Source organism: Phascolarctos cinereus, unplaced genomic scaffold (genome assembly GCF_003287225.1).
Source record: "Phascolarctos cinereus isolate Bilbo 61053 unplaced genomic scaffold, phaCin_HiC Scaffold_4;HRSCAF=312, whole genome shotgun sequence".
In the NCBI taxonomy this organism is placed as follows: Eukaryota; Metazoa; Chordata; class Mammalia; order Diprotodontia; family Phascolarctidae; genus Phascolarctos; species Phascolarctos cinereus.
In genome coordinates this window covers 327,037,822-327,052,352 of record NW_027555847.1, presented here as the reverse complement: position 1 = coordinate 327,052,352, position 14,531 = coordinate 327,037,822, and the positions used below count along the sequence as shown (strand labels likewise).

Below are 14,531 nucleotides of genomic sequence, written 5' to 3'. Positions count from 1 at the left end.
TCAATTCAACAAAAATTGAGTACCTTTTATAAATTGTACTTGAGGCTGCTCTCAACGAATTTACATTCTATTTGGGGGAGGATACAACTAATTCATAAAACAGTAATTTCAGAAGGGAGAGTGTTGTTAAGTACAGAGCATCAGGAAAGGCCTATGTGTCAGGAAAAGTGCAGGGTGTCCTCTGAGCTGTGCTGTGAAGCCAGGGGTTTTCCAGGAAGGGAGTACATTTCAGATATAGGGGATCACTTGTTCAAAAACGTGAAGGTGAGAGAATTTGTATATAGTAGCAGGTCAGTTACACTAAAATGGACAGTGCCTAAAAGGGAATAAATTGTTGGGGGTGAGGAAAAAGCATGAGTGAAGATTTCAACCCTCAGATTTCAAGGCTAAGTAGCTAGTATTATGGTGGGTGGCCTCAACAGAAATGGGGAAGTTAGAAGGAGGGGCAGGGTTAGGGGGAAGGTACAGGTTGAATGTGAGCTGCCACTCAGATATTCAGGTGAAGATATCCAGGAGGTGATGTAGGCCTGGAGTTTTGGAATAAAATTATGGCTAGATACATAGGTTTGATATTTAACTGTATACAGGTGAAATTGATGAGACTAGCAAGGGAAAGAGTATAGTGGAAGAAGAGAAAGAGACCTAGTTAGCCAATACACATTTATTAAGAGCCTGTTGTGTGCCATGCACTGTGCTAAGCAGCTAGGGATGAAAAGAAAAGCATAAGACAGTTCCTATCTTTGAGAAGTTTACAATCTAAATAGAAGGACAATACAAAAGAAAGCTAAGAAGAGGGGGAAGTTGGAGGGGAGAGGGGTAGGGAGAGGTTATCTGACACATGAGAATGAGAAATGCAGAGTTTAGAGGGGTACAGGTGGGAAATGAAGAGATGATTGGTAATATCCACACTAGGGATAAGACTAAGAAATATTCTGATACTTAGGGGATTTCATACTTTGTCAGAAATATGTCTGTAAATCTGTATGTGTCCTCAGACAAGCTCCTTTGGGAGGAAGAAAGCCTTGGGGCTCACTATGAGTAGCTTCAGAGAAAGGAACCAAAGCCAACAGAGTGGTTGGCTTCACCCCATTCTAGTTATCAAGTTGACCTATCTGTTTGTGACATTGTTTATAAGTGGAGTAGAAAGTAAGCATCTTAACTGTAGGGACTGTTTCATTTTTATAACTGTATCCCCAGGGCCTAGCACAATGACTTAATGTTCAGCACCTGCTTAATAAATGTTTGATGAATTCTTCAATGAATCAAATGAATTGAATCAAAACAGTACCAATAACAAAGAGAGAAGCAGATATATAGGAAGGCTTCTCTCTTCTCTCCTCTCATTTTCTCTCCCTCTTCATCTTTTAGCCATTGTCTGTAACATTCTGAATGGTGTTCACAGATAAAGCTACTTCTTTGTCTTACTTGGATAGCACTAGTAATTAGGGCAACATAATTAGAAAGAGGAGAAAATTTTCAGTTTTAACAGGTGAGCTTATTCTGTACAACTTTAATGCCAGATTCAGTAAGCTCTTAAACCTTTGGGAAAAGTTTAGAAATGACATTAATCTTTCATGCCACTAGTGTAAAAATAATAACTACCATCTATATAGTGCTTTAAGATTTGCAAAGCTCCTTACAAATATCCCATTTTATCCTCATAACGGCGCTGGAAGGTAGGTGCTATTATTGTCCCCATTTTACAGATGGGGAAACTGAAGCAGACAGAAGTTAAATGACTTGCCCAGGGTCACACAACTAATAAGTCTCTGAGGCTGTTTTTGAGCTCAGTTCTTCCTGGTTCCAGGTCTAGCACTCCAGGTGCTATACCATCTAGCATTTGGTATCATAGTAAAACTTCCAAAACAAAACAAACAAAAAAAAATCGCTGCAAATTTAAAATTCCACAAAGAAAAACTTTAAATTAAATTCTTAGAAAAACATTTAAGTATTACTTTTGGTTTTTTTTTTTTCAGTTCTTGAATTTGAACGAGTATACCTTGAAAATCTTCCCAGTGCTTCCATGTATGAACGCAGTTACATGCATAGAGACGTTATTACACATGTTGTATGCACCAAGTAAGAAATTCTCAGACTATTTTTTGCCCATGTAAGAGATTTATTGGAAATGTTAACTTTTAGTGATAAATAGCATTAATTTGGTTTTTTTTAACTGCACTTAGAGCAGCTTTGAGAAATAATTGTATAAAAGTCTATAGCCCCATTAATTTATAAATCTAATTAAGGAAAACCTTTTTTTTCAAATGTATGTGCTTTTAAGTGTGCTTATAGCTAAAGAATATTCAATCCATCAAGATAATCACAATAATTCACCTTTTACCTACACTTCTAATAAATTGTTATCTCCTCTAGTAGTAAAGATTTAATGTGCAGTTGTAGTATATACTGAAGTTTAGCTAGGACTCTTTCTTCTGGGCTTATTCCTTATTTGGAAGACCATCTTTTAATAAGATCCATTGGGTATTTCAGGAACTAAATTCCCTTATATGGGATCAAAAGTAGACCTGTCTTCTACTGAATTTTGCTTTATATGGAATTAGGATTTATTGCCCTCCAAATAAGATATAAATCTTTTTAGTTTAGTTTAAACCTTTTCAAGGACTTCCACAATCTGAATCCAACCTACCTCACTAACTTCAAGTTCCAGATAAATTGAGGTACACACTTGTCTTGCCCTCTAATGCCTCTGAGCCTTCTATTAAGCCTCTCTGCCCACTGTTAAATGCCTTGTTAGCAGATATTGCAGCTTATTTCATGTCTTTATCTCTAAAACCTAGCTCAGTGACTTTCACATGGGAGGCATTTAAGTATTAGTTGAATGGTATTGAATTTACCGAGGTGATGTCTTACCAACCTGCAGTCTTCTGTCGTGTCATTTTAGCTCCTATCACATTTGAGAATACAGATTATTAAAATTGTACTCAGATATTAAGGCATCAAGGGACTGTAGGGACTACCTGAAAATTAACACCAAACAGGTGTTTGGTTTTGTTTTGAAACCTTGGTGCCAGCCCCTGAAGGGGAAACTAACTACTATGAATTCATCAAATATTTGGTATATTTATATAGCCAGAGGGGTTAGCATTTATACTAAGCTTCTTGATAGGAAGAATGGACTCACTATATTAATGAAGTTTTGGTCCCTTATACAATTGCTTATTGCAATATGTTTTGGTAATTAACTTTTCATATTTTATGTACACAGGACTGATTTTATTATTACTGCTAGTCATGATGGACATGTCAAATTCTGGAAGAAAGTAGAAGAAGGAATTGAATTTGTTAAACATTTTCGTAGTCATCTGGGTAAGCCATTTTCCTTTTATTGACCTATTTTTATCTTTTCTCATTTCCTTAGCATTATTTTACATTTCTTTCTTTCAAATCATTTTAAAATTCGATTTATTGAATTAGGAATCATTGAGGGTATTGCAGTCAGCTCTGAAGGAGCCTTATTCTGTTCTGTGGGTGATGACAAAGCAATGAAGGTATTTGATGTGGTGAATTTTGACATGATCAACATGCTGAAGCTTGGGTGAGTCTTGTTGAGTTGTTTTTATCTTTCTAAAAAAAGAAATCTATGAAATAACAAGTTTTGTAAACCATATTTTATCAGCTCAACTTTTTTATTCTGTCTCTTCCAAGTATTTTAAAATAATGTGATATAGTGCTATCCCGTTAGGAATGTACTTGTAATGCTCTTTTAGGAAGTTGATTTAATAGTCTTCTATAATAAGCTTCTTCTTGTACTTAGAATAAACCCACACTTAGTTGGATATACTGCAAACCCATGTTATACTGAATTCCTTAATATAACAAGATGTATTTAGTTAATTTCATGTATCTATAAAATTTTATTTATTCATATCAACAAACACTTGCCAAACTAGTATGTATTGGGGCTACTCAGATATTCAAACAGATCTGTGATCTCATTGATTTTGGGAGTTTCCTCCAGTGACATAGATTGAAGCCCATCTTCTGCAACTCCTGTCCATATCCTCCCATAAGTTTGCCACAAAGTCTCTAGAGCGCCCAACAGACTGGAATGCTGCTCATTTTCTTCCAACATTGCAAGGGTACCAGTGGAGCTCTCTAGCTATCTACCTGTAATTCCCAGGTATAATTAGCCTATCTTTACTTCCTGTCATATATTTCCTATATGACATCTTTTACTTCTCCTCTTCTTTTTGAAATTCTTCATTAGTTAAATATTGCAATCTACTCCTTCTCACCATGAGCCTGTCCATTACCCTCTGTGAAATTAATTTCTAATTCTTAGGAGATAGTTGTATTCCATATCTCACTGTTTTAACAAAACATTTTGGAAGGCTGGTATTTTTTTTTAAATAGGTCTATGTTTCCGTGGGAAACTTGGAGTCATTAAGGATGTCAAGATTGATTCATCTCCTTGGGCAGTATGTCCATTTCTTGATCATTGGTCAAGGATCTTACATTTACAATACCGTTATCTGTCAAAGTTTATAGATGTTCTAAACATGTTGTGATTCTTAGTACCAACTTCCCCTTTTCCTCTACTCTGCCCTAATCACTGCAGAAATGAAAGGGGACCCCACAGGATTGAAGGCTATTGTTTTTTTAGTTTCCCTGAACAAAAAAATCATTATGAAGTAGCCACTCTACCAGTAATGCACCTTTCTGTACTTAGGTGGGCTGGTCTTCAGAAAGCATACCCAGCAAGTTGCCAAGGCACACTCAGATATTTTCTAGAACTATAGAATTTTCTGGAGCTTATGCTTTGAGAACCCAGGTTCACTTCTTTGAGGTGTTAGAATAAGACTTTGTGGAGAGTGTACTGGACAAAAACAAAACAGTTCTTGCCCTCAAGGAGCTTGTACTCTACTGGAGGCATACAACATAATACTCATGTAAGTAAATTCAAAGTAGTTTGATGGGGAAGAGAAGACTAGCAGTAGATTTTAGGGAGAAGATAGAGGAAAAAATACCCTAGCTGAATCTTGAAAGGAAATAAGGGTTCTGAAAGGTAAAGTTAAGGATGGGAGTTGATTCCAGGCACAAGAGATGACTTTTTCTGCACAGTAAGGGAGGTGGGACTTGAATTTGGGATAGAGCTTTGGGGAAGGGAAGGTGGCCATACAAATTTAGAGGTTAGCTTACTAAAGGTAATACTAGAAACCATGTGAATAGATGAGATCACCAAAGGGTGCTAATGTAGGGGGAAAAAAAGGGACCACTTAAGAGCCTTTGGAGACACTCATATTTTGAGCAGGAGGCAAGATGTACCAGCAAGGGAAGCAAAAGGAACAATCACATAATATAGATAATTCTTTCTGACAGTATGTTAATGAAAAGGAGAAAAAATATAGAATGTCAAGTTGAGAGGAATGGCAAGGTCAAGGATAAACTGTTAGAAACTGTTACTTGGGGAAGAACTGATGGGAATACTGGAAAGCAGTTAGAGAGAAACATTTTATACCACATACTATAATAAGCTTAAAATGTATGTCTAATGCAAATATGAAATATCACACTATATAAAATATTAAAGATAATGAGATCAGATATCTTTAATAGCTGTGACTAGGGAAAGTATTCTTAAACTTAAGATAGCAGTGATAACAAAAGATAAAATAGGTAATTATGATTAAATTAAAAGGCTTTTCTGTGAACAAAATCAGTGGAGCTAAAAAGAGAAATTATCAAAATGGTGGGGAGGGATCTACATTAAATATCTCTGATAAGGGCCTAATATTTACTATGATACACAGGAAATTAACATAAATATAGAAGACCAATGGAGAAGTGATGAAAGGATATGATCAAACAGTTCTTAAAGAACAACCATATGCAAAATTGCTCCAAACTGCTAATAATAAAAAATACAAATCAAAACAACTGAGTTTGCACTTCATACTTAGCAGATTGGCAAAGATGACCACAAATGGAAAGGTTGTAGGGGTTATGGAAAACTAGAAGCACTAACGTACCTTTGGTGGAACTGTGAATTTACCCAAACTATTTGAAATTATGCAAATAAAGTGACTAAAAAATCTATACCCAGTGATTCCACTACCAGGCATATACACCAGTGAGATTGATGATAAAGGCCCCACGTGTAACAAAATATTTATAGCAGCACATCTTGTAGTAGTAAAAAACTGGAAACAAAGTAGAAGCCCATCATTTAAACAGTTAAACAAGTTGGAGTTAATACTTATGATGTAGTGCTATATTGTGCTATAAAAATGATGAATATAGGGGCAGCTAAGTGGTGCAGTAGATAGAGCACCAGTCCCGGATTCAGGAGGACCTGAGTTCAAATCCGGCCTCAGACACATAACACTTAACTAGCTGTGTGACTCTGGGCAAGTCACTTAACCCTAAATGCCTCACACAAAAAAAAAAAGAATGCAGAGAATCATGAGAAGACTTGTATGAACTGAAGGAAGAAGAACCAGTAAAACAATATATATAATAATTACACCAATAACCTTATAAATAGAAAAAAAACAACAAAGCTGAATGCTGTGAAATTATAATGACCAAGTTTGGTCCTAAAGAACATGTAGGAAAAAGCCCTTCACCTGCTTCTTTGAGGAGGTGACGGCCTATGAGTATAGAACATAGCATATAATGTCAGACTTTTTTGGTGTGTTGGTTAATTTGCAGGAGTATTTTCCACCTCTTTTTTTTCCTTTTTTTTCTTTTTTCTTTTATTAATTTATTTTGATTTATCAACAATCACTTCCATATGCTTTTGAGTTGAAAATTTTTCTCCCCCTTCCTCCCCTCTACCCTCCCCAAGACAGTGCACGATCTGATATAGGCTATACATTTACATTCCTATTAAACATATTTTCACATTAGTGAAGTTGCAAGTAAAAATTAAAACCAATAGGAGGAACCATCAGAAAGAGGAAACAAAACTCAACAGAAGGGAAAAAAAATTATAGTGATTTCAACTTCCATAGTTCTTTCTTTGGATGTGGATAGCATTTTCTATCACAAGGCCTCTGGAGATATCTTAGATCCTTGTAATGCTGAGAAGGGTTCAGTTTAACAATCTTAGTCATTGCACAACGTGGCTGTTATTGTGTACAAAGTCCTCTTGGTTCTGCTCACTTCACTCAGCATCAGACCATATAAGTCTTTCCAGATTTTTCTGAAGTCAGCCTGTTCATCATTTCTTATAGCACAATATTATTCTATTACATTCATATACCACAACTTGCTCAGCCATTCTCCAGTTGATGGGCATACTCTCAAAAATATGGAACACTTCACGAATTTGCGTGTCATCCTTGCTCAGGGGCCATGCTAATCTTCTCTGTATCATTCCAATTTTAGTATGTGTGCTGCCGAAGCAAGCACCTGCCTCTCTTTTTTTTATTCTTTGTAATAGGGTATTGCTCTCTGGGAAGGAGAGAAAGAATGCATTGGGAAGCGTATGTGATGTCAAAAACTCTCAGGAAAAATGTATTTTAAAAAAGAACTGCACACTATTAGCTATGTGAAAGATTGTTCCAAAACACCAAACTATGAATAATAAGAGGGAGAAAGTGCAAATCAGAATTATTTAGCAAGCATTTATTTAGTACCTACTGTGCATCTGACATTGTGCTAAACACTTCAGATACAAAGAGAGAAACAAAATAGTCTCTGTCCTAATTACATTCTCTTTTTTTGTTTAAATAAGTTTGTATTGATGTCTCTGGGTTTTTTACAGCACCATAATTTCCCCTGCTATCTCTCCCCTTCCACTTTGAAGAGATTCATCCCATATAAAAAATAATATTTTTCAAAGGCAAAAAAAAGGAAAAGAGAATAAAATTAGTGTAACTGATCAGTATATCAAAAGTCTGAAAATGAATGCGATATACAACACTTGTAAACCTCCCTTCTCTGCAAAGGGGTAATATGGGAGTTTACCATATTAGCTTAATATTGATATTGATTTGTTTTTTATGTTTCCTTTCAGCATAATGTATTTTCTTTGTTTATTCCTTTTTATGTTGTGAATGTTTATTTTTTATTTATCTGGTAATACAATTGCAACTCCTGGTTGTTGTTTTTTTTATTCACCTGATAGTAAATTTTTTTCTAGCCCCTCTTTTATTCTTTGGATGTTTTTATTTTTTAAATGTGTTTAATAGATTGTAGAGATTTTTTTTCTTATCCAGTTGTCACTGTTTTTTGTTTTATTTGGTTATTTAAAAGATGAGATTTATGTTTATATTTTCCTTCATTTGTCTCTAATATTTGGGTTTTTTTAATTAGTATTTTTCCCCCTTTTCTTCTGTGAACAGAGTACATGTTTGTCTCCAGTTATTTTAGCTTAATCTACTTGAAGGCAATGTGTTCCCACTGATTCTTCCCCTCATCGTCAAATCATCCCCTCCTCTTTGTTGCCCCTTTCTCTAGTTTTGGAGTTTTGCTTAATTGTTTCCTTTTTCTTTGTTCCTTTTATTTAGTTAATTCTTTCTCCCGTTTTTTCTTCTGAATTATGTAGTCAAATGAAATCGCCCTTATTTCATTCAGTTCATTTTGTTCATTAGGATGTTTTTGTTTTTATTTCATTTTCTGTACCTTTTTCTGAAAATGATTTGTTTCTCATTCACTTCATTATTTATTTGCCTTCCCTTTCTGTCTATTCTAGATCTTTATTCTTTGATTCATGGCTCTTATACTTATTTAGGCTTTCTTTAGTCTCTGTATTCCTTGTGTGATTAAACCTCCAGGGTTTTTTTTTTAACTTTGGATTCCCTCATCTAAACAGTTTCTGTGTTATTTTCTTATAGATCTTGCCTTTTGGTTCCCTTTTTCTGTTGCACTTCATTCTTAGAAAAATGCCAATTCCTGCAGTTGATAAAGAGGATATCCCATGTCCCATGGTAGAATTTTTCCTCTATCTCTAATTGTGCAGTTAACCTTTGTCCAACCTGTGGTTGTTTTTTTACCCACTTACTTTGAAATCTCCTCCCTGGTTCCATACTCTTCCACTCTTCTGGGTACCATTTGGCCCCAGGAGCTCTGATTCCAGTTCATCTGAGGCAGGATGAGTGGTCTCTCTGGCACCAAATCTTTGCAGACTACATGTGTTGTAAGGCCCTCATCTCATTTTATCTGATATCTGTCTTCCTTCATGAAAACACTCACCAATAGTACCATCTTTTATCACCAAAATAAGATTTTCTCCTTACTTTCCCCCTCTTTCAAGCCTATCCTTTGCCTCCTTGTCTGTTCCCCTGTAGTCTCTCTTCTTCCTGAGAGACTACAGATGTTATTTTCCTTTCATTGTTAATCTTGATTATAGTATATCACATATACCTTCCCACTCCTCTTTTATGTGCCCTCCTATTATATAATTTAGCCCCGCAAAAACATTCATTCACCTGTAGATGGGGTATTCTGAGATTTAGTTCATGATGTTACAGGCCTGTTTCTCTACTATTGCTTCTATTTTGCTTCTACATTTACCTTTGTCTTGTGTATTTTTAGAGGGAAATGTCATAACGATCTCTTTTGCTAATTTGTTGCTGACCTTATTAGTTGCTGTGTTTGTTTATCTTGTTTTTATTCCCTAGGGTATTTGAAAAGCAAATAATTTGTTCAAGTGTGGTTTTATTTGGGGGAATATTTTGAATCCCTCTTTTTTAAATAACTATCCATCTTTTTTCATTAATAGATAGGTTCAAGATTGCAGGGTGTATCATAATGGGTTGTATCTGGAAACTTTTTGGAACACGTTATTCTCTATTCCTGCCTGTGGTTTATGGCGGGTACAGAATAGTCTTGTGTTTTTGAATGCATAAATGAAGCATTTAGTAAGTGCCTACCACGTGCAAAGCCCTGTGGTTAACAGAAAGATAAGACGACCCCTGCTTCTGTAGGAGCTCACATTCTAATGGAGATAACATGAATGGAGTTCAGATGGATAAATTTCATGGCCCTTAGAGTACAAAAATGAAGTAAATAGTAATGCCTCTCCTTTAATGTCATGTTCACCAGTAAAAGTTCAGTCAGTTTCTGATGTTGAATCATTTGACAGTGGACTTTGGTGTCAAGAGCTTTTTTTATTCAGGAACTGTGGGTATAGCACATACAGGAGCAGTTGCCAGGCTTCTTCTCCACAGGGGTTGCTTCCCAAGATGATGTCTGAGAACAGTTGGCTGGAAGCATTACTATTCCCAAAGTCCTTGGGTTCAGGGTCCTGAGGGGAGATAGTGGTCAAGATGGTGTTGTTAGTTTGACTTGCCTGGCACATACCACATTCTGTCTTTCTCTGAGTGCCTTAGTACTGCAGCTAGACTGGCTTGCTTACATACCTTATATGTAGCTGTTGGTGGGGATGGTTGTCTGCTTCATAGGAGTTGCTTTTCTGGGTGATGGCTGTGAGACCTGGACTGAAAGCATTACTAATAGTCAGAGGGGTGCTGCTACCAGGGCTTCTGTGCCTGCCTTTAGTGCCACTTGGTCAACAGATGTTGCTGGGGGTGATGAAGATGGTGAGACTTCTCACCACCACCACCCCCTCAATGAATTCTACACTCAGTGACTGGGATAGAAGCAAGTCTGGTGGGGGTCGGGGAGAGACAGCTATTCCCAAGGCTCTGTTTGAATTTTTATTTCTTTATGTAGGTAAGTCTTGCTTAATGTGAATATTATATATCCTCAAATGGTCACATTATTTGAATTTGTACTGCGTATTTCATTTGGGCTAGTACCAGTTACAGTATTTTACATAATTATAACTTTGAGTAGTGTGAATTCAAATACATGTTATCACTTCAGGGGATTTGCTCTAATCAAGACCTGTGTTTGAAGGTCTTTTCCCTGGTCACTTGTGGAATTTATCATTGGAATCATTAAATTTAACCACTGTGTGTCTTGGAGTTTGTAGCTTAGAATTTTTTTTTTTTGTGGTGGGGGTTTGGTCATTTGTTTTTTGGAGGTGATCTGTGAATTCTTTCAGTTATCACTTTGTTTTCTGTGTTCAGAAGTTCTAGGCAGTTTTCTTGTATCTTTTTTCTCTAGCATTAGGGTATTTAGGTTTTTTTGACTTGTGATATTTTTCTTGGAAGGCCTGTAATCTTAAAATTGTCTCCGTCTATCTTGTGTTTGAGACAGAATGTCTGTATGGAGATCATGCTTTGTCTTAATGGCATTATTATGTTTTCTTCTTCCAGATTGTCATTTCTGTGTATTTGCATTCCAAATTCCATGTATTTAGTAATCCCACTTCTGGGAGTGTTTATTTTCTCTTTTGTTTCTTTGGTAATACTTGCCACTGTGGATTAAAGTTTTCTGTTCTGCCAATTATTTTTGCTGTGCAAGCCATAAATTCTGCTTTCACAGTTCTTATTTCTCTTGTAAACCATTCAGGAGCATACTGCTATAGTTCCATGCTGTCTCGGGAATTCACAAAGTCCTCTGCCTCATCAAGTGTTGATATGTTCTCCCATATCTTACAATATTCATTTATAGATGTCTGGTCTCAGCTGACCTGGAGGCCATATTGCCCTTTGTTATTAATATGTTCCCTTTGGTTTATCTGCTTATGCTCAAAGTCTTTAATTGAATTTAATTGAAATTTCCTGAGATGAGATTATTGGTAATTTGAGGATGTTTTTTCTTTGTGTTTTGCTATTTTTCACTTTCTGATTCTTTCCCCTGTGTTTGAAGTTCTTGGGGAAGGAGGTAGAGGCTGCACCTCAGAGCTGTTTCTGGTTCTATGCTGAGCAGTTCACATTTCATCAGTCTCAGTCTCTGACCCAGGAGTAGGATAGGGAGGGGGGAATAGGTGAATGCCGGACCCTTTCCTTCAGTCTTAATGTCACTCATAGGCATCCCTGCTTCACTTTCTCTTTTCCTCAGTTCCCTAGCTAAACTCTGTTGTAGCAGAGAGCACTGCCTGGTTGCTGTACTAGCTAGTGCAAGCTTTTGCTTTTTAGTTTTCCTCAGCACAGGGAGAATGCAAGCCCTTAGGTGAGATTATGCTGTAGCATGTAGGAATAGATGGAGAGGGAATGCCGAATGACCGCTTTATGGATTAAAGGATTAGCCTTTGCTTTAGTTCATTTATTGAGGTTTTTTTTTTTAACCTCATTAGGGATCCTTGGTGTCTTAGATTGTGGAGAGAGTTGAAGTTGCTTCATCTCTTATGCCTAACTCCTATTTTGGAAAGGTCATGAGGATCAGAGAAAATGTCTAGGTCTCCATCTTGTTGGTCACATATCCCAGAAGTCCTTCCTTCATCATGTTCTAATGCAAGGTTCCTTACCATCTTTTTTGGGTTATGGGACCTTGGCAGTCTGGTAAATCCTATGGACCTTTTTTAAGAATAATGTTTTTGAATAATTGAAGAAAATACTAATTTTTAGATGTTAGCAAAATAAACATATATTGTTTTTTTCCTCCATCCAAGTTCACAAACCCTCTGAAATCTATTTATGAATTCCTTGGGAGTCCATGGAACCCAGGATAAGAACTCTTGTTCTAATGAAATAACTGAGGTTTTTTCCCCCTCCCTTTGTTGGGGGGTGGTGGTGGTTTGTACTTGATAGTATTTTTTTTCTAATTACGTGCAAAGATAGTTTTCAGCATTCATTTTTGTAAGATTTTGAGTTCCAAATTTTCTCCCTCCTCCCCTCTCCCCCAGCAGCAAGCAATCTCATATAGGTTATGTACAATCATGTTAAACATATTTCCACATTAGTCGTATTGTGAAAGAAGAATCAGAACAAAAGGGGAAAACCACAAGAAAGAAAAACAAAAAAAGTGAAAATAGTATGCTTCAATCTGCATTCAGACTCCATAGTTTTTTCTCTGGATGTGGATAGCATTTTCCATCATGAGTCTTTTGGAGTTGTCTTGGGCCATTGTATTGCTAAGAAGAGTTAAGTCTGTCAAAGTTGATCATCATTCATTGTCGCTGAATAACTGAAGTTTTACATTACACAAAAAATTAGCAAAAATCAAAAAGATGGGCATTTCCAATGTTGGAGAGGCTGTGGAAAGATAGGCACCCTAATATAGTGTTAGTGGAGCTGTGATTTGGTTCAACAACTCTGAAAAGCAATTTGGAATTTTGCTCAAGTGACTAAATGGCCATACTTTTTGATCAAGAGATCTTACTGATACACAGCCCACCCCCCACATACATCTGAAGGAGACCAAAGACAAAAGTAAAGATTTCACACACAACAATAGCAGCTCTTTTTTTTTTAATAGCAAAAAACTATAAACAATATCCCTAAACTAATTATGGCATATTAATGTAGTAGAATATTATTCCACCATAAGAATTGATGAATCTTAAGAATTCATAGAATCATGGACAGATGTGTATGAAATTATTGAGAAGGAAGTAAAAAGGACCAGGAAAACAGTAAACACTGACTACAACAATGTAAATGAATTAGATTCTAAATTAGTATTGTATAATTAGTGACCAGGAAGCTTTATCTTGATGAATTGAGAAAGTGCAACAGAGTATTGCAAACTTGAAGGACTGTGGCTATGGAATATTGCATACATTGTGAGACTTAATTGATATATTGGTTGGCTTTACAGAATTGCTTTTTTTCTCTTTTTAAAAATTTCTTTGCTCTGTAGATTGACTCTGTGTGGGCTAATGGGGAAAGATATTAAAAAATTCAGGTGATATTTATAAGAAAAAATTTAAGAAAAATAGAATAGGTATTAGTACATTTGTTGGCAGGAGAGGAAGAGGCAGTTGATAATGAGAGACTGAAAGTGAGGGAAATAGTTGGAATGATCCATGAGACAAGCTCCTGAAGGAAATGGAAAGGAACAGGATCAAAGCCACAAGGAAAGAACTTAGTCTTGGCAAGGAGAAAGGCTACTCCTTCCTCAGACCCTTGAAGAGTCATGATGATAAGGGATTTGGAGTAGGGGAGATAACGGAGGTTATGACAGTTGGTCTTGATTTCTTTCAGTAAAAAAAAAAAAGATACTGAGTTATCTGCTAAGTGAGGAGAGGGTAGGGCTGGTAGGGTAGGGTCTTCTCCACTAAGGAAAGTGAAAAAGATTTGGAATAGTTGCTACAGAAAACCTGGTAGTGTCAGTGAAGAATAAAAGTGTTGCCATGCATCAGTGAGAAGGCCCCATTGAGCTTAACGAATGTGACTTTGTAGTGGACAGCCATGTGGTTTATTGCCACTGTGTAGCAGCATTTACAGCTCACTAATAAAAGATAAGGGAAGAGGTGTGGATGACTCAGGGTACAGAGTTGACAAGTTTCAAATATCAATACCACAAGCGATTCAAAAGTGAAGGACAGTGCACAGTTGGATTGTTCAAATATAAGCCCAAGACTAAAGGGGGAAAAATGAGGCCAGAATAAGTAGCTTGAGAGGGTAAGAAAGGAAGGAAGGGCTGATAGTTAGGGTGAAGATAGAAAATAGGTTTAGGAGGAGGAGGCTGGGAGAAGGGAATTACAAAGTTCAAGGTTGTGGAAACAGCTCTGAATGATGGTGAAGTCTATAGCGTGATGACTTCTGAAGACA

At 36.5% G+C, this 14,531-nt stretch overlaps 2 protein-coding genes and 1 non-coding gene across 4 annotated transcripts in view; 1 reads left to right on the top strand and 2 right to left on the bottom strand.

Moving 5' to 3' along the window:
- Nucleotides 1-14,531, top strand: part of PPWD1 (peptidylprolyl isomerase domain and WD repeat containing 1) — a 37,584-nt gene that overhangs the window by 2,852 nt on the left and 20,201 nt on the right. Inside the window, exons 2-4 of one of the 2 annotated variants that reach the window (XM_021007271.2) lie at nt 1,977-2,079; nt 3,227-3,327; nt 3,436-3,556. In XM_021007271.2, the coding sequence (XP_020862930.1) occupies nt 1,977-2,079; nt 3,227-3,327; nt 3,436-3,556 (325 nt within the window). The remainder of the gene's footprint in view (nt 1-1,976; nt 2,080-3,226; nt 3,328-3,435; nt 3,557-14,531) is intronic. The other variant, XM_021007272.2, reaches the window with a different exon arrangement.
- TRIM23 (tripartite motif containing 23) overlaps nt 7,187-14,531 on the bottom strand; it is a 100,383-nt gene continuing 93,038 nt past the window's right edge. The window contains exon 10 of the mRNA XM_021007278.2: nt 7,187-10,213. Coding sequence (XP_020862937.1) covers nt 10,206-10,213 — 8 coding nt within the window. The 3' untranslated portion in view covers nt 7,187-10,205. The remainder of the gene's footprint in view (nt 10,214-14,531) is intronic.
- On the bottom strand, nt 7,268-7,374 carry LOC144457385 (U6 spliceosomal RNA). The gene has a single exon (XR_013486687.1). It is a non-coding gene; the product is annotated as a U6 spliceosomal RNA (small nuclear RNA).